The sequence below is a fragment of the Chelonia mydas genome, chromosome 4, assembly GCF_015237465.2.
Source record: "Chelonia mydas isolate rCheMyd1 chromosome 4, rCheMyd1.pri.v2, whole genome shotgun sequence".
Lineage (NCBI taxonomy): Eukaryota > Metazoa > Chordata > Testudines > Cheloniidae > Chelonia > Chelonia mydas.
The window spans coordinates 105,624,739-105,640,695 of NC_057852.1; the positions used below are offsets into that span (position 1 = coordinate 105,624,739).

The window sequence follows — 15,957 nt, forward strand, 5'->3', positions numbered from 1 at the left end:
CTCATCCTGTCTCATGCTTATTTTCTGACAGGAATCTGCTAGGTATTCAGCATACCCTTTCTGAATATCAGAACTACTTCTGTCCTTATGTGCAGAACTTGTGAGACCCAACTGCAAGAAAATGATCCAGATCATCAGCCTCTATTGTCTTGGGGAAAACCCCAGCAACCTTTTGTTCTTCAGTGGACTTTGATCCTCTGTTAACCTTTATTAACCTGATTTGCAACACAGTATAAGCCTAATATACTTCATCCTTTGCCTCCTATGTTTTCACATTCCTGCCTGTATAGTTTATTTCTTGCTTAAAATCGGCTCTCCATATTAATTACTTGTCCTAATAGTGTGTCGAAATTGTCATCTAATACCATGATGGATTGATATGAACCCTTGCGACTTCTTCCAGGATTTATTAGGCAGAGCCTTTTAATTTTGTTGTACCTTCTGTTTCCTTCGTAACATATTACAGATGGCATCCCTTTGAGAAGGAGGTGGTTTTCCTAAAAAGTCCTGTGGGGAGGGTTTATACTTTCTTTAAGCTATGGTTTGCAAAGACAGGATTTAGGAAATCAAAATGGATCGAACAAAACTACATAATAGTGCTGAATATACAAAGAAAGGGGAAGAAATCATGGCTTCCATCTGCGTGTGTTTAACTGCTTCAGCACCCTGGCCTTTCTCACAGTTCAATTTTTCTTATCCTCTTAGGAGATTGAAAAGGTTATTTCTTTTCCTTGCAATTTTTGACCTTTACCATTACGAAGATACTGATTTTCTTCACAGCTTATCAGGGCCATCCTTAGGCATACGTAGCATATGCAGCTGCACAGGGCACCATGAAATTTGGGGCACCAAACTGCCCCAAATTTCATGGTGCCCTAAGCAGCTGCGTGCTGCATACGTGGCAGTCCGAGCCCCAGTGACCAGCCCTATCCCTCGGTCAGCCCCCCCATGGGCTGCGCCCACTGCAAGGGGCAGGGCCATCCCCAGCGGGGTGTGGGGCTCTGGATAACTCCCTCCACCCTGCCTCTTACCCTTTCTCCCTGCTCTGCCCCCGGCCCACCCCCATTCCACCTCTTCCCCCAGTGACCCCGCACTCACCAGCAGCGGCGGAAGCGGAGCAGCCCGGCCCCACCAGCTCTACTCCACCAGCTCCCAGCCATGGCGCTCCACTTCCCGCCACTGGTGAGTGTGGGGAGGTTGGGGAAAGGATGCCCCCCGCACTCACCAGCGTCAGGAAGTGGAATGACGTGGCCCCAGCCGTGGGGCTGGGGTGGGGGTTGGGGAAAGTTCCCCCCCCAGCCACCCCACACTCACTGGTGGCGGGAAGCGGAGCACCGCAGCTGGGAACTGGCAGAGTAGAGCTGGCTGGGGCCGGGCTGCTCCACTTCCCACTGGTGAGTGTGTGTGTGTGTGGGGGGGGGGGGGGGGAATCCCTTCCTCCAAGCGACACGGCTGGGGCAAGGGAAGTGGAGCGGGCTGCTCCTGGCCCCCCACTAATCCCCTGGGCCATTCTGGGCCTGTGGGGCCCCCAAAAGTGCCACCCCACAGCTCCTGCCTCCCAGACCCGGGGGGAGGTGGGAAAGAGGCTTGGGGCCCCACACAGCCCCCCCACAGGGGGGCTGCATAGGACACCCAAATGGCTAGGGACCTGCAGCTTATGGAGGAAAAGCTTCATCTGGTAAAAAGCTTGATGTTCAAAACACATACAAATGCAGACCAAAACAGCATCATGTCTTTCATGTTGGAGAGCAAGATTTTCAGTTTAAAGCTTTTAAAATATGACCTGACTGCACACATGGCTGTTTTACATGTTCATTGAGGTACAAGCCACAATAACAGGAAGAAGCAGCGCTGTAAGGCCAGTAATAGGTACTGTTCTTCATTTAGACAATCTAGCAGCCAGTAGCCCCTGTCCATGTTGCTAAATAGGAAAAGGTGTTCCACAGGGTTAGGGCACTTTCCAAATTGTTACTACTACTTCAGAATCAGTTTCCATATAGTAATTGATTAAAGGTTTAGAAAACATGACGTATGAGGGAAGACTGAAAAAATTGGGTTTGTTTAGTCTGGAGAAGACAAGAGAGAGGGGACATGATAGCAATTTTCAAGTACACAAAAGATTTTTACAAGGAGGAGAGAGAAAAATTGTTCTCCTTAATCTTTGAGGAAAGGACAAGAAGCAAAGGACTTAAATTGCAGCAAAGGCAGTTTAGGTTGGACATTAGGAAAAACTTTCTGTCAGGGTGGTTAAGCACTGGAATCTCCATCATTGGAGATTTAAGAGCAGGTTAGACGAACACCTGTTAGGGACGGTCTAGATCAGTGTTTCTCTCAAATGCGGCCATTAGGGGCTTTTCTTGCGGCTACAGCCTTCTGGGCAGTGATTGGAGGCGTGGGGGAAACCAGTGGCCCCTCCCCTGGGACCACCAGGATGGGTTTGGCCCTGCTCCCCTCTGGAGCCACAATGACAGAGGAGCAGACAGCTGATGTGAGTTCCCCACCTTCCTGGGGAAAATGGGCCTCGAGCTTCCAGCTTCAGCCCTGGGGTGGTGTGCAGCAGGCTCTGGGGATGTTCTAACTGCGCGGCTGTGGGCTCCGGTCACAGGCTCTGGCACCCCAGCTGCAGGACCGGGCAGATTCCATCCCCTGACCCCTTCACCCCATCACCTCCACTATCTCCCTATCTAAGGTTTAATTTATCCCCCAACTTGCCAGGGCTGAGTAAGTCTGCTGTGAAAAGTGATATTTATATGTTTGTTAATATCACTTTTCACTGCCTCCCAGCTAGCTAAGAAGTCTTCTGTGAAAAGCGATATTAACAAACGTACAAAAATCATTTTTCACAGACGCAGAGATAGTAGTTAGCAAGTCTAAAACAAAAATGCAGCCAAAAAAGCAAAACAAACAACAAGAAGACAAGAACATACCATGCACCTTATCTGTGTTTCTATTCTGTTTAGGTCTAGTAAAGAATAGAGACAACTGTACCTTATTTTTATTATTCAGTCTGCAAAAAAACCCTTACATAAATAAATTACTATGATTTGGATGTGTATATGCTCATATTTATATGTTTTTCCTAAAGTTAATTAAGTATTTTCAGAAAAATTCTTATAGTGGTCACCAGCAAGAGTTGGTAGCCGTACTCCAAGGCCACCAAAAATTTTGTTGTGAGAACACGTGGCTAGATAATACTTAGCCCTGCAATGAGTGCAGTGGACTCAACTAGATGACTTCTCGAGGTCCCTTCCAGTCCAACAATTCTTTCATTCTATGTATTGAAGAGTAAAGGGACAAGGTGGGGTCCCCTGGCCTGAATTTGGAAAGTGTGTGTTGGGGGAGCGGGTGTTGGTATCAGTCTTCATGCATTTCATTTTTAACTACAGTAGTCTTTGGAAGTTGGTTTTGGTAAAGGTTAATGTTTATAATACATTTTTAAATTGAAGTGTTTGTGCTTGCTTGTCTGGTAAATTTTAAATATCATGAACTAAAATTAAATATCTAATTATATGTCTGTCAAGTTGGTGAAAACAAATTTTTCACTAGTAACATGAATACAGATAATAACTGTAACTTCCTTGGTAAGCTGTAACAATGCCAATTTTTCACAGTCCAACCTTCACATCAACGAACCAGAATCGGCCTTCAAAGCAACATTTTTTTTTTTTTGGTAACCTAGCAGCATTTAAAGAAAGTGAAAAGAGGAAAAATATCATGGCACTAGTTACAAAAAAGTTACGACACAATTCTGTATAGATAGAAAACAATTAAATACCACTGCTATCTACAGTTCATTAGCACTGATTTAACATTAGTAAGGGGTCTTGGGAACTACAACTAATCCCAGTTTCAGATTTTCAGATGAAAAGTGCCACATAAGTACAAAATATTTCTATGAACCACCAAAACTGCTGAATAAAAACTAACTATAGAGTCATTAGTAAACCCCAGAGCTTAAATTGAGCCCTTGCTTGCCGATATCAAATTTATGTCCTAATAAGTATGTATATAAAGAGATCCATCTTATTTGTTAAAAAAAATGCAAAGCATAAAAATTAGCCACACTCTTTGTCTTGCACAAATTGTGTTTACTCCTGTCCATTGAAAAATATAGTCAGCCTTCCATTCACATGCCAGATCCTAGTCTTTTCTGTGATACTACTACTTTGAAATAGGTTTGTAATTAACTCTTTTGTTAGATGTTTGTTTTGAGATTATGGCCATGCAGTCAATCATACAAGAAGTGTCAATGTACTCAAACTGACTAAGGAAGGTGTGGCTTCCATTAGCAACAGACTACACTGCAGACTGTCAGTAGAGAGAGGACTAAGGAAGTTGCCCCAAGGAACTCTGGGATACATCCAGAGGACTTCCAGTATCCGGGTCAGACCAAGGCTGTGTACACATAGGAAAGCAATAGGGCTCGGACACAAGATCTCAGCTTAACATGGGCTCAGACCCTCCAGCCCTGCAAAGTCCTGGGACACTAGGTTTGAGCCCTTAATTAACACAATTGGGGCGTGGGGATGCTCAAGCTTACATTGCTGTGTAGACACAGCCTTACTGTCACACATTCAGCATGCCCAATTTATATGCCAAGTATAGGTATGGTTTTTTGGGTCTATAAAAAAAACTAAATATTTGCATTGTTAATGCTATATATGAATAATGTAGATAACAGTCTACTGTAAATGGAAGCTGGATCTCTCTTAAAATACAGAGGGCCAAGTTCCACACACATACATACTGTATTTGAAGGTAGAAACTGGTCCAAAACAAAGTGATATGGTGAATGCATGGGTTATGCAATGTTATACACTTCACTCAGTTTTGACTATAATCCTTTTCTAGGTATTAAAATAAAGTAATAAATTAATCCTGATGGTTCTCAGTTTACAATTTCAGAATCCCCAGAAATATCATAAAAAGAAATTATAATCAATAGAAGATGGGCCACCTGGTGATCTAGTGACAGTGCAATACACAATCATGCAGGGATATGAGCTAGATACTGAGTTGCAGCCTGAGCTCTTGGACTAGCAGAGGCCACACACACACATATTATATATATATATATATATATACACACACACACACACACACACACACACACACACACACACACAGGTCTCAAAAAGGGTGTGTGGGATAGGGGATAAGAAAGAACTGCCACCTTCATTATGCATCCATGCTGGAAGAAAAACAGAAGGCAATGGATGTTGTTTCATCAGGCTGCAACTTTATTCACTTAATATATCTGGCAGTACCCGGCATCGAATTGTATAGTCCAGGTGATCATTTCCTTAATTATTTCCATATAATCTCCAACCTTGTCCCAGCCATCCGATTGCTGGAACCCCTCTGCCCTCCCCTTATATGAAGTGAAAGTGGGGGGAGGAGGCTATAAAACGGTGGTTCTCAAACTTTTGTACTGGTGACCCCTTTCACATAGCAAGACTCTGAGTGCGACCTCCCCCCATATAAATTAAAAACACTTTTTAAATATATTTAACACTATTATAAATGGTCGAGGCAAAGCGGGGTTTGGGGTGGAGGCTGACATCTTGTGATCCCCCATGTAATAACCTCATGACCCCCTGAGGGGTCCCAACCCCCAGTTTGAGAACCCCTGCTGTAAAAGAAGGGAAGTTAGCTCCTCACTGTTCCAGACGTAGGAGCCCCAAGCACCCTTCCTTGGCTTCCTTAAAGGGGCTAGGAAAAGGAGGAGGGTCAGTTCCCCACTGTGGAAGACATAGGAGTCCCCAAACCCCCTTTACAGGATGCTTTCCTTCCAATCTTTTTCCACCACTTTATCTGATAACGGTATCTGTTCCATAACGAGTACCTGCACAGCACAGCTGTAATTAGTTTTACGTACTAAGTTGTGACATTATAACCTAACCCCGCAGCTTCACCCAACTGGGTACCAGAGTTGTGGGAAGGCAACCCCCACCACTACCACCTCACTTTAGCCAATCTAATGGAGAGGGAAAAAATTCCTTTCCAGCCCCCCAAGGAAAAGGGCAACTTCTGTAACGCCCACAGCAAGTCAAGAGGTTTGCTGAGTTCATGGGTGGGTGGCTGTCAGCCATGGCTGTATAGGGAATAGATATCCCTCTCCCCACTACCGCTCTTCCTGTCAGCAGAAAGGGCAGTGTAGTGACCTTCTCCAAACCTGGCCCTGCTCCCTGCCCTTTTCCTGTCCATCCCTGTAAGCTTCCCCCCTCTGCCTCACCCGTTATAAGAGATCCCTTAAAGATGCAATGTCCCTTTTTTCCTCAAAAAAGAACAGGAGTACTTGTGGCACCTTAGAAACTAACAAATTTCCCCCAGTTAGCCAGCTCCACATGGACAGTTGCGATGAGCACAATCTCTTAAAGCTAGGCTTTGACAAGTTCTAGAGGAAGCTATATCCAGCACTTTTTGCAAGGCAAGACTCTCAGGCACTTTTGAGACTCTCATCCTTTGATACTTAGTGATAGACATCTTAGAAAGGCTGTGGGGGATCAATAGATTAAAAAGAAAGAAGTTAAATGGGGAAGAACATGAAGAGGACTCCTGGAAAACAGAAATGGAACAGAAGCATTTCTCTGATTTCTCCTAGGAAATGAGATAAAAGTTCCCAAAAGTTAAAGCATGTTTTCAAGTGTTACTGTACTCTTGAGTTGACATTCTTGTAGTGGGGGGCTTGAATAAGTTATAATCAGATGAAAGTCAGTTTTCTCCAATCTGATATTAGTGGATCTGTCACGGCACTCATATTAGATCAAGAATTTAACTACATTACCTTTGTTTTATTGCATTTTACATGCATTTTATACATTGATTTGTGTTATTTATATGCATAAGTAATCATTCTCATATCTCATCAGTTATATTATTTGCTGTTATGTTGAAATACAGCAGCATGCAAATGCACAGGTTAGTGTGTAAAGTTATTATTTTATATGTAGAAAAACTTACACTTAACTGTAAAGAGAACATGATCTGTAAGTGACATATACATACAGTTTAATTTTGGTTTTATGCAGACGTTGCATAGTTCATTATTAGTTTCTAATGAAAGACTGGATGTGTGGTGTCAGATACCTTGAAGCAGATCAAGTGACAGTGGCAAACAGGAAGATCTGAAGAAGAGGCATAACCTTCAGGGTTGAAAGGTCAGCAAGTACAGCCTGGGAAAAAGAATAAAAAGGATTTGCTAAACTTGAAAATTGAATCAAATTTCTCTGAAGCAGTACCTAAGAAATCAGAAAAAGTTGCGGCAAACTTGACTGCAGAATATGATATTGACAGTAATTACCTTCTAAACTTTGCTATTTCATATCAGTCTGTAAAGATTCCTTTTTCCCCAGATTTTTCAATCTAAAATTTCAGTGTGCCCCAAAAAAAAAAAAAAAAAAAAAGTGCACCAATATGTATAGAAAGCAAGTAAAGTCACTTTATTTTATCCTTTAGGCTTACTTCAAATATAAACACATGACACCATTCACAAGAGGTCTAACATTTCAACTTGCTTCTAAAAATAATTGTATATTATGAATCTTTATCCTGCATCTTGGGTAGCACTTGTAAGATAAGTCTGTGACTTTAATGATGACTGAAAGTGAGTGATCATCTGATGGAAATATATATTTTTTAAAAATATAACTAGTTATCACCAACATTCCATAATATATAATGAAATTTTATCAGCTTCTTGGGGGGGGGAAATTAACAAAAATACTAATTAGTAACAATAACCACCTTCACTCTGGCCAGTTTTCACATACATAACATGACTACATTTGTGAAAATGAAATTTCAAATTCATTTATTTGATAAAAGCAACCTTTTAAAATGTATGTAATATCAAAAGGCACAGAAGCAATTATCTTTTTATAATTATTAATAAAAATGACTGCTCAAACCTCCCCAATTTTTAAGTATAATATTCTTTAATCGTATTAGTACAGTAGTATAAATTTAGACCATATACTAAAATAGTGAAAAAAACTCATCTCAGATACACAAAGAATTCAGTGAGACTGTGTTGTTTATCACAAATGTAACATTTTATATGCTTTTGTAACGTGCCAAAAAAGGAATTTCATGCACTATATTCTTGTAACTTCCTCTGAGTTTTTACCTAAAGTAAGAATTTAAGCAGAGCGCTTTGTATTGCATGCCATGTATATCTAAAGCTTAAATTGCTCTGATTGGCAATGCATAAAGAACTATTTCAATCTACTCTAACTGAAACTTATCCTTACTTCAGCTGCAGCCAGTGATGTCACCTCCATCAGGTTCACTGCTCGGAAAGCAAACACAGCAGCTGCCAGGACTGAAAAAGAATGCACAATATTTAAACTGCTGACCTATTAATTAATTGTAAGAATTAATCTTGATCTAAAATTATTAGCACTCTCTCTTTTTTTTAATCAATCATTCTGGTTTTGAAGGATAGTAAGTAGTGGATTTCAGTGCTTTAGTTCTTGCCATGTGGCTACTCCTTCATAAAAATGAATAAGTATGTTACTGTGCTTTTTGGAAAAAGTTGAGTAATAATGTGCTTAACCTGACTGGGTTTTAACTGTGTGAAAGACATGATTAAAAATAACATTTTAAATTGGTTCTTTTCTAGGCAGAAGATAAACATTTATTTAAAGAGCAAAATTTCAATGCATAATGTGAACAGAGGGCTCATTTATTAATTTATGTTGCTTTTGGACTGTAAAATTAGTTTCTCTCATAAAGGGAGATATCCTTTCTCTGCATACGTCATACAGATGCAAATCTAACTGAAAGACTAATCTTCTATTCTTAGGGCAAGAGCTTTTCGTTTTATTGAGCTTCTGTATCAGACTAGCTTCTTGCCTCACACTGTGCCTCTGTAATAATCAGATGTGTGATATTTTCAATTAAAAAAGCAAGCTTCTAATTCCACTTTAAATTACTTGTGAAATGTTTTGCATGCTTATTGTCAATATAATAAAATTTACAAAATTTATAATTAATGAATTTAATTAATGATGTTACTAAAAAAAGTAAATAAACAGCAGGGGTATACAGTAGTAGAAAATAAGGAGGATTTTCAGGACTCCTACTGATAGTAAAGGAGTCATCTTTCCCTGGGAGGGGGGCAAGGAGAACTACATCTTTTGTATAGCAGTGACAAACTAATGTAAACTAGACTAATGCACTACATTATCTTTGGGGCAGGGAACATACAGGCCTTCTTTTAAGTTCACAAAGCAGCTAGCACTTTATCAATGCTATCAAAAGAAAATACTACTACTACTACTAATGGAGAAGTAGTCACAATAAAACCAGTTTAACTCACTGACAATTCCTGTAAGAACTGGGAAATTTGTGAATTACCACTTTACCTATTTAATATATATTGACTTTCAGCAAATCTGTTTTCAGCAGTCATATAAAAAGAATTGAATTTTCCTCTCTTGGTAACATCAATGTTAATTTGTCATGTATTATCTTTAAAATTATCCACAAATAAAATTTTCATTACCAGCGAGAATTTCTAGAGAATTGTATCCTAGGATTCTGTCCCACAAAAGCAGAAGTTGGTCTGTAGCTAAGTAACCAGAGAACGCTCGTACCATCCATTTAAACGATATTCGTAGTCTGTAAACAATTGGAAAAACAAGAAAGTATTATATTTCTCTCACAAATTACAGATATACCATTTCAAAAAGAATTCCATGACCTGCAAGTCTTCGTTTATTATTATTTATTATTATGATTATTAATATTTATGCGGCAGTTGTGTCCTGAAACCGTAATCAAGACTGGTAGGGAAATGTTCAGTATCTTCTATGACTGGGCTCCAAATCAATTTTATTAATATAAAGATTTCCTAACCCACGAAACCAATTGACAGGGTTCTAAGTCAGCTCCACCCAAAGCCCTAAAACCAACAACACCCCTCCTGGTGCAATTACTGGAGGAACCAACTAGGGGGCATGCTCTTCTTGACCTGCTGCTCACAAACAAGGGAAAATTGGTAGGGGAAGTAGAAGTGGGAAGCAACCTGGGCAGCAGTGACCATGAAGACAGTCAAGTTCAGGATCCTGACAAAAGGAAAATGCTTTTCTTGACCTGCTGCTCACAAACAGGGAAGAATTAGTGGGGGAAGCAAAAGTGGACGGGAATCTGGGAGGCAGTGACCATGAGTTGGTTGAGTTCAGGATCCTGACGCAGGGAAGAAAGGTAAGCAGCAGGATATGGACCCTGGACTTCAGGAAAGCAGACTTCGACTCCCTCAGGGAGCGGATGGGTAGGATCCCCTGGGGGACTAACATGAAGGGGAAAGGAGTCCAGGAGAGCTGGCTGTATTTCAAGGAATCCCTGTTGAGGTTACAGGGACAAACCATCCCGATGAGTCGAAAGAATAGTAAATATGGCAGGCGACCAGCTTGGCTTAACGGTGAAATCCTAGAGGATCTTAAACATAAAAAAGAAGCTTACAAGAAGTGGAACGTTGGACATATGACCAGGGAGGAGTATAAAAATATTGCTCGGGCATGTAGGAAGGAAATCAGGAGGGCCAAATCGCACCCGGAGCTGCAGCTAGCAAGAGATGTCAAGAGTAACAAGAAGGGTTTCTTCAGGTATGTTGGCAACAAGAAGAAAGCCAGGGAAAGTGTGGGCCCCTTACTGAATGAGGGAGGCAAACTAGTGACAGAGGATGTGGAAAAAGCTAATGTGCTCAATGCTTTTTTTGCCTCTGTCTTCACTAACAAGGACAGCTCCCAGACTGCTGCGCTGGGCATCGCAACATGGGGAGTGGATGGCCAGCCCTCTGTGGAGAAAGAGGTGGTTAGGGACTATTTAGAAAAGCTGGACGTGCACAAGTCTATGGGGCCGGACGAGTTGCATCCGAGAGTGCTAAAGGAATTGGCGGATGTGATTGCAGAGCCATTGGCCATTATCTTTGAAAACTCGTGGCGAACGGGGGAAGTCCCAGATGACTGGAAAAAGGCTAATGTAGTGCCAATCTTTAAAAAAGGGAAGGAGGAGGATCCTGGGAACTACAGGCCAGTCAGCCTCACCTCAGTCCCCGGAAAAATCATGGAGCAGGTCCTCAAGGAATCAATCCTGAAGCACTTACATGAGAGGAAAGTGATCAGGAACAGTCAGCATGGATTCACCAAGGGTAGGTCATGCCTGACTAATCTAATAGCCTTCTATGATGAGATCACTGATTCTGTGGATGAAGGGAAAGCAGTGGATGTATTGTTTCTTGACTTTAGCAAAGCTTTTGACACGGTCTCCCACAGTATTCTTGTCAGCAAGTTAAAGAAGTATGGGCTGGATGAATGCACTATAAGGTGAGTAGAAAGTTGGCTAGATTGTCGGGCTCAACGGGTAGTGATCAATGGCTCCATGTCTAGTTGGCAGCCGGTGTCAAGTGGAGTGCCCCAGGGGTCGGTCCTGGGGCCGGTTTTGTTTAATATCTTCATAAATGATCTGGAGGATGGTGTGGATTGCACTCTCAGAAAATTTGCGGATGATACTAAACTGGGAGGAGTGGTAGATACGCTGGAGGGCAGGGATAGGATACAGAGCGACCTAGACAAATTGGAGGATTGGGCCAAAAGAAACCTGATGCGGTTCAATAAGGATAAGTGCAGGGTCCTGCACTTAGGACGGAAGAACCCAATGCACAGCTACAGACTAGGGACCGAATGGCTAGGCAGCAGTTCTGCGGAAAAGGACCTAGGGGTTACAGTGGACGAGAAGCTGGATATGAGTCAGCAGTGTGCCCTTGTTGCCAAGAAGGCCAATGGCATTTTGGGATGTATAAGTAGGGGCATAGCGAGCAGATCGAGGGACGTGATCGTTCCCCTCTATTCGACATTGGTGAGGCCTCATCTGGAGTACTGTGTCCAGTTTTGGGCCCCACACTACAAGAAGGACGTGGATAAATTGGAGAGAGTCCAGCGAAGGGCAACAAAAATGATTAGGGGTCTGGAACACATGACTTATGAGGAGAGGCTGAGGGAACTGGGATTGTTTAGTCTGCGGAAGAGAAGAATGAGGGGGGATTTGATAGCTGCTTTCAACTACCTGAGAGGTGGTTCCAGAGAGGATGGTTCTAGACTATTCTCAGTGGTAGAAGAGGACAGGACAAGGAGTAATGGTCTCAAGTTGCAGTGGGGGAGATTTAGGTTGGATATTAGGAAAAACTTTTTCACTAAGAGGGTGGTGAAACACTGGAATGCATTACCTAGGGAGGTGGTAGAATCTCCTTCCTTGGAAGTTTTTAAGGTCAGGCTTGACAAAGCCTTGGCTGGGATGATTTGATTGGGGATTGGTCCTGCTTTGAGCAGGGGGTTGGACTAGATGACCTCCTGAGGTCCCTTCCAACCCTGATATTCTATGATTCTATGAAGAAAGGAGAGCCACAGAATACGGACCCTGGACTTCAGAAAAGTGGACTTTGACTCCCTCAGGGAACTGATGGGCAGGATCAGGATCAGGGAGGGATAGCTCAGTGGTTTGAGCATTGGCCTGCTAAACCCAGGGCTGTGAGTTCAGTCCTTGAGGGGGCCATTTAGGGATCTGGGCCAAAAATTGGGGATTGGTCCTGCTTTGAGCAGGGGGTTGGACTAGATGACCGTCTGAGGTCCCTTCCAACCCTGATATTCTATGATTCCCCTGGGAGGCTAATACGAGAGGAAAAGGAGCCCAGGAGGGCTGGCTGTATTTTAAAGAAGCCTTATTTAGGGCGCAGGAACAAACCATCCCAATATGCAGAAAGAATAGCAAAATATGGCAGGCGACCAGCTTGGCTTAACAGTGAAATCCTTGCTGATCTTAAACACAAAAAAGAAGCTTACACGAAGTGGACAAATGACCAGGGAGGAGTATAAAAATATTGCTCAGGCATACAGGAGAGAAATCAGGAAGGCCAAAGCACAACTGGGGTTGCAGCTAGCAAGGGATGTGAAAGGGAACAATGAAGGGTTTCTACAGGTACGTTAGCAACAAGAAGATGGTCAGGGCTGCTGCACTGGTGAGCAGCCCTCAGTTGTTTAAAAAAAAAAAAAAACAAACACACACAGGTTAAGGACTATTTAGAAAAGATGGACATGCACAAGTCCATGGGGCCAGATGCAATGCACGCTGAGGGCGTTGGCTAATGTGATTGCAGAGCCATTGGCCATTATCTTTGAAAACTCGTTGAGATCGAGGGAGGTCCCGGACGATTGGAAAAAGGCAAATATAATGCCCATCTTTTAAAAAGGGAAGAAGGCAAATCCAGGGAACTACAGACCGGTCAGCCTCACCTGAGTCCCCTGAAAAATCATGGAGCAGGTCCTCAAGGAATCCGTTTTGAAGTACTTGGAGGGGAGGAAGGTGATCAGAAACAGTCATTCAGCAAGGGCAAGTCATGCATGACCAAAATAATTGCCTTCTACGATGAGATAACAGGCTCTGTGGATATGGGGAAAGCGGTGGACGTGATATTCCTTGACTTTAGCAAAGCTTTTATTATGGTCTTCCACAGTATTCTTGCCAGCAAGTTAAAAAAGTATTGATTGGATGAATGGACTATAAGGTGAATAGAAAGCTGGCTAGATTGTCGGACTCAACAGGTAGTGATCAATGGTTCGATGTCTAGTTTGCAGCCAGTATCAAGCAGAGTGCCCTGGGGTCGGTCCTAGGGCCGTTTTTGTTCAACATCTTCATTAATCATCTGGATGATGAGCAGGACTGCACCCTCGGCAAGTTCGCAGAGGACACTAAACTGGGGGAAGAGGTAGATATGCTGGAGGGTAGGGATAGGGTCCAGAGTGACTTAGACAAATTGGAGTATTGGACCAAAAGAAATCTGATGAGGTTCAAGAAGGACAAGTGCAGAGTCCTGCACTTAGAATGGAAGAATCCCATGCACTGCTACAGGCTGGGGACCGACTATCTAAGCGGCAGTTCTGCAGAAAAGGACCTGGGGATTACAATGGACAAGAAGCTGGATATGAGTCAACAGTGTGTCTTTGTTGCCAAGAAGGCTAATGGCATATTGGGTTGCATTAGTCAGAGCATTGCTAGCAGATCGAAGAAAGTGATTATTCCCCTCTATTTGGCACTGGTGAGGCCACATCTGGAGTACTGCATCCATTTTGGGGCCCGCCACTACAGAAAGAATGTGAACAAATTGGAGAGAGTCTAGCAGAGGACAACAAAAATTATTAGGGTGCTGGAGCACATGACTTACGAGGAGAGGCTGAGGGAACTGGGCTTATTTAGTCTGCAGAAGAGAAGAGTGAGGGGGGATTTGATAGCAGCCTTCAACTACCTGAAGCGGGGTTCCAAAGAGGATGGATCTAGGCTGTTCTCAGATGACAGAGCAAGGAGATGGCAGATGGTGGCAGATGACGGAGCAAGGAGCAATGGTCTCAAGTTGCAGTGGGGGAGGTCTAGATTTGATATTAGGAAAAACTATTTTACGAGGAGGGTGGTGAAGCACTGGAAGGGTTACCTAGGGAGGTGGTGGAATCTCCATCCAGAGAGGTTTTTAAGGCCCGGCTTGACAAAGCCCTGGATGGGATGATTTAGTTGGGGTTGGTCCTGCTTTGAGCAAGGGGCTGGACTAGATGAACTCCTGAGGTCTCTTCCAACTCTAATCTTCTATGATTCTAGACATTCCCTTCTTAAAAATCTGGGGAAAAGCTATTATTATTTATATTACAGTATCATCTACGGGAGAACCAGGTTGGGGCCCTCTGTACTGAGGCAGAACTAAGTACGCTTGGACCGTCCCTGACAGGTGTTTGTTCTAGCCGTTCTAAAAACTCCCAATGATGGGGATTCTGCAACCCCCCTTGGAAGTCTCTTATAGAGCTTAACTACCCTTACAGAAGTGTTTCATAATATCTAACCTAAATCTCCCTTGCTGCAGATTAACCCCATTTACTTCTTGTCCTACCTGATCACTGTCTTCTTTAGAACAGCCCTTAACATATTTAAAGACTTAACTGGTCCCTGCCAGTCTTCTGTTCTCAAGAGTAAACACGGCTTTTTGAAAAAACCTTTCATCATAGGTCAGGCTTTTCTAAAACATTTAATATTTTTAATTGCTCTCCTCTGTACTTGCTCCAATTTGTCCAGATCTTTCTTAAAGAGTGGCACCCAGGATTGGACACAGTACTCCAGCTACAGGCCTCACCGGTGCCGAGTAGAACGGGACAATTACCTTCCACTTCTTACGTATCACACGCCTCTTACTATATCCCAGAGTGATATTAGCCTTTTTAGTCACCACGACTCATACTCAATTTGTGATCCGCTGTAACCTTAGATCCTTTTCAGCAGTACTACTACCTACCCAGTTATTCCCCATTTTGTAGTTGTGCATTTGATTTTTTCTTCCTTCCTAAGTGTACTATTAACCCTAACCCTATTTTGTATTTGTCTTTATTGAATTTCATCTTGTTGATTTCAGACCAATTCTCCAATATGTCAAGATCATTTTGAATTTGAATGCTGTCTTCCAATGTGCTAGCAAGCCCTCCCAATTTGGTGTCATCTGCAAAATTTATAAGCATACTCTCTACTCATTAATGAAAATATTGAATAGTATTGGACCTAGGACAGCCCCCCTGCATGGCCCCCCCCGGATGTGTCTTCCCAGTTTGACATCAAGCCACTGATAACTACTCTTGGAGTATGGTCTTCCAACCAGTTGTGCATCCATCTTCTAATAATTTCATCTAGACCACACTTCCCTAGTTTATGAGAATGCTGTGTGGGACTGTGTGAAAAACATTGCCAATATGGAGATACATCACGTCTACAACTTCCCCTCTATTGACTAGGCTGTCAAAGAAGGAAATTAGGTTGGTTTGGCATGATTTGTTCTTGACAAATTCATAATGGCTATTCCTTATAAGTCTATTATCCTCTAGTTGCTTACAAATTGATTGATTAATAATTTGTTCCGGGCTGGGAACA

At 42.6% G+C, this 15,957-nt stretch overlaps 1 protein-coding gene and 1 long non-coding RNA gene across 4 annotated transcripts in view; one reads left to right on the plus strand and one right to left on the minus strand.

The window, feature by feature from the left end:
• LOC114019105 overlaps positions 1-9,638 on the plus strand; it is a 30,540-nt gene extending 20,902 nt beyond the window's left edge. For 2 of the 3 annotated variants that reach the window (XR_005225216.2, XR_005225213.2), the window contains one exon: positions 8,258-9,638. This is a non-coding gene — a long non-coding RNA (uncharacterized LOC114019105). Of the gene's footprint in view, positions 1-7,031; positions 7,170-8,257 lie in introns of those variants that run through there. The other variant, XR_005225214.2, reaches the window with a different exon arrangement.
• TBC1D19 (TBC1 domain family member 19) overlaps positions 6,283-15,957 on the minus strand; it is a 106,418-nt gene continuing 96,743 nt past the window's right edge. Inside the window, exons 19-21 of the mRNA XM_037897967.2 lie at positions 9,509-9,624; positions 8,253-8,323; positions 6,283-7,175 (exon numbers count right to left, since the gene is read on the minus strand). Of these exons, the coding sequence (XP_037753895.1) occupies positions 7,101-7,175; positions 8,253-8,323; positions 9,509-9,624 (262 nt within the window). The 3' untranslated portion in view covers positions 6,283-7,100. The remainder of the gene's footprint in view (positions 7,176-8,252; positions 8,324-9,508; positions 9,625-15,957) is intronic.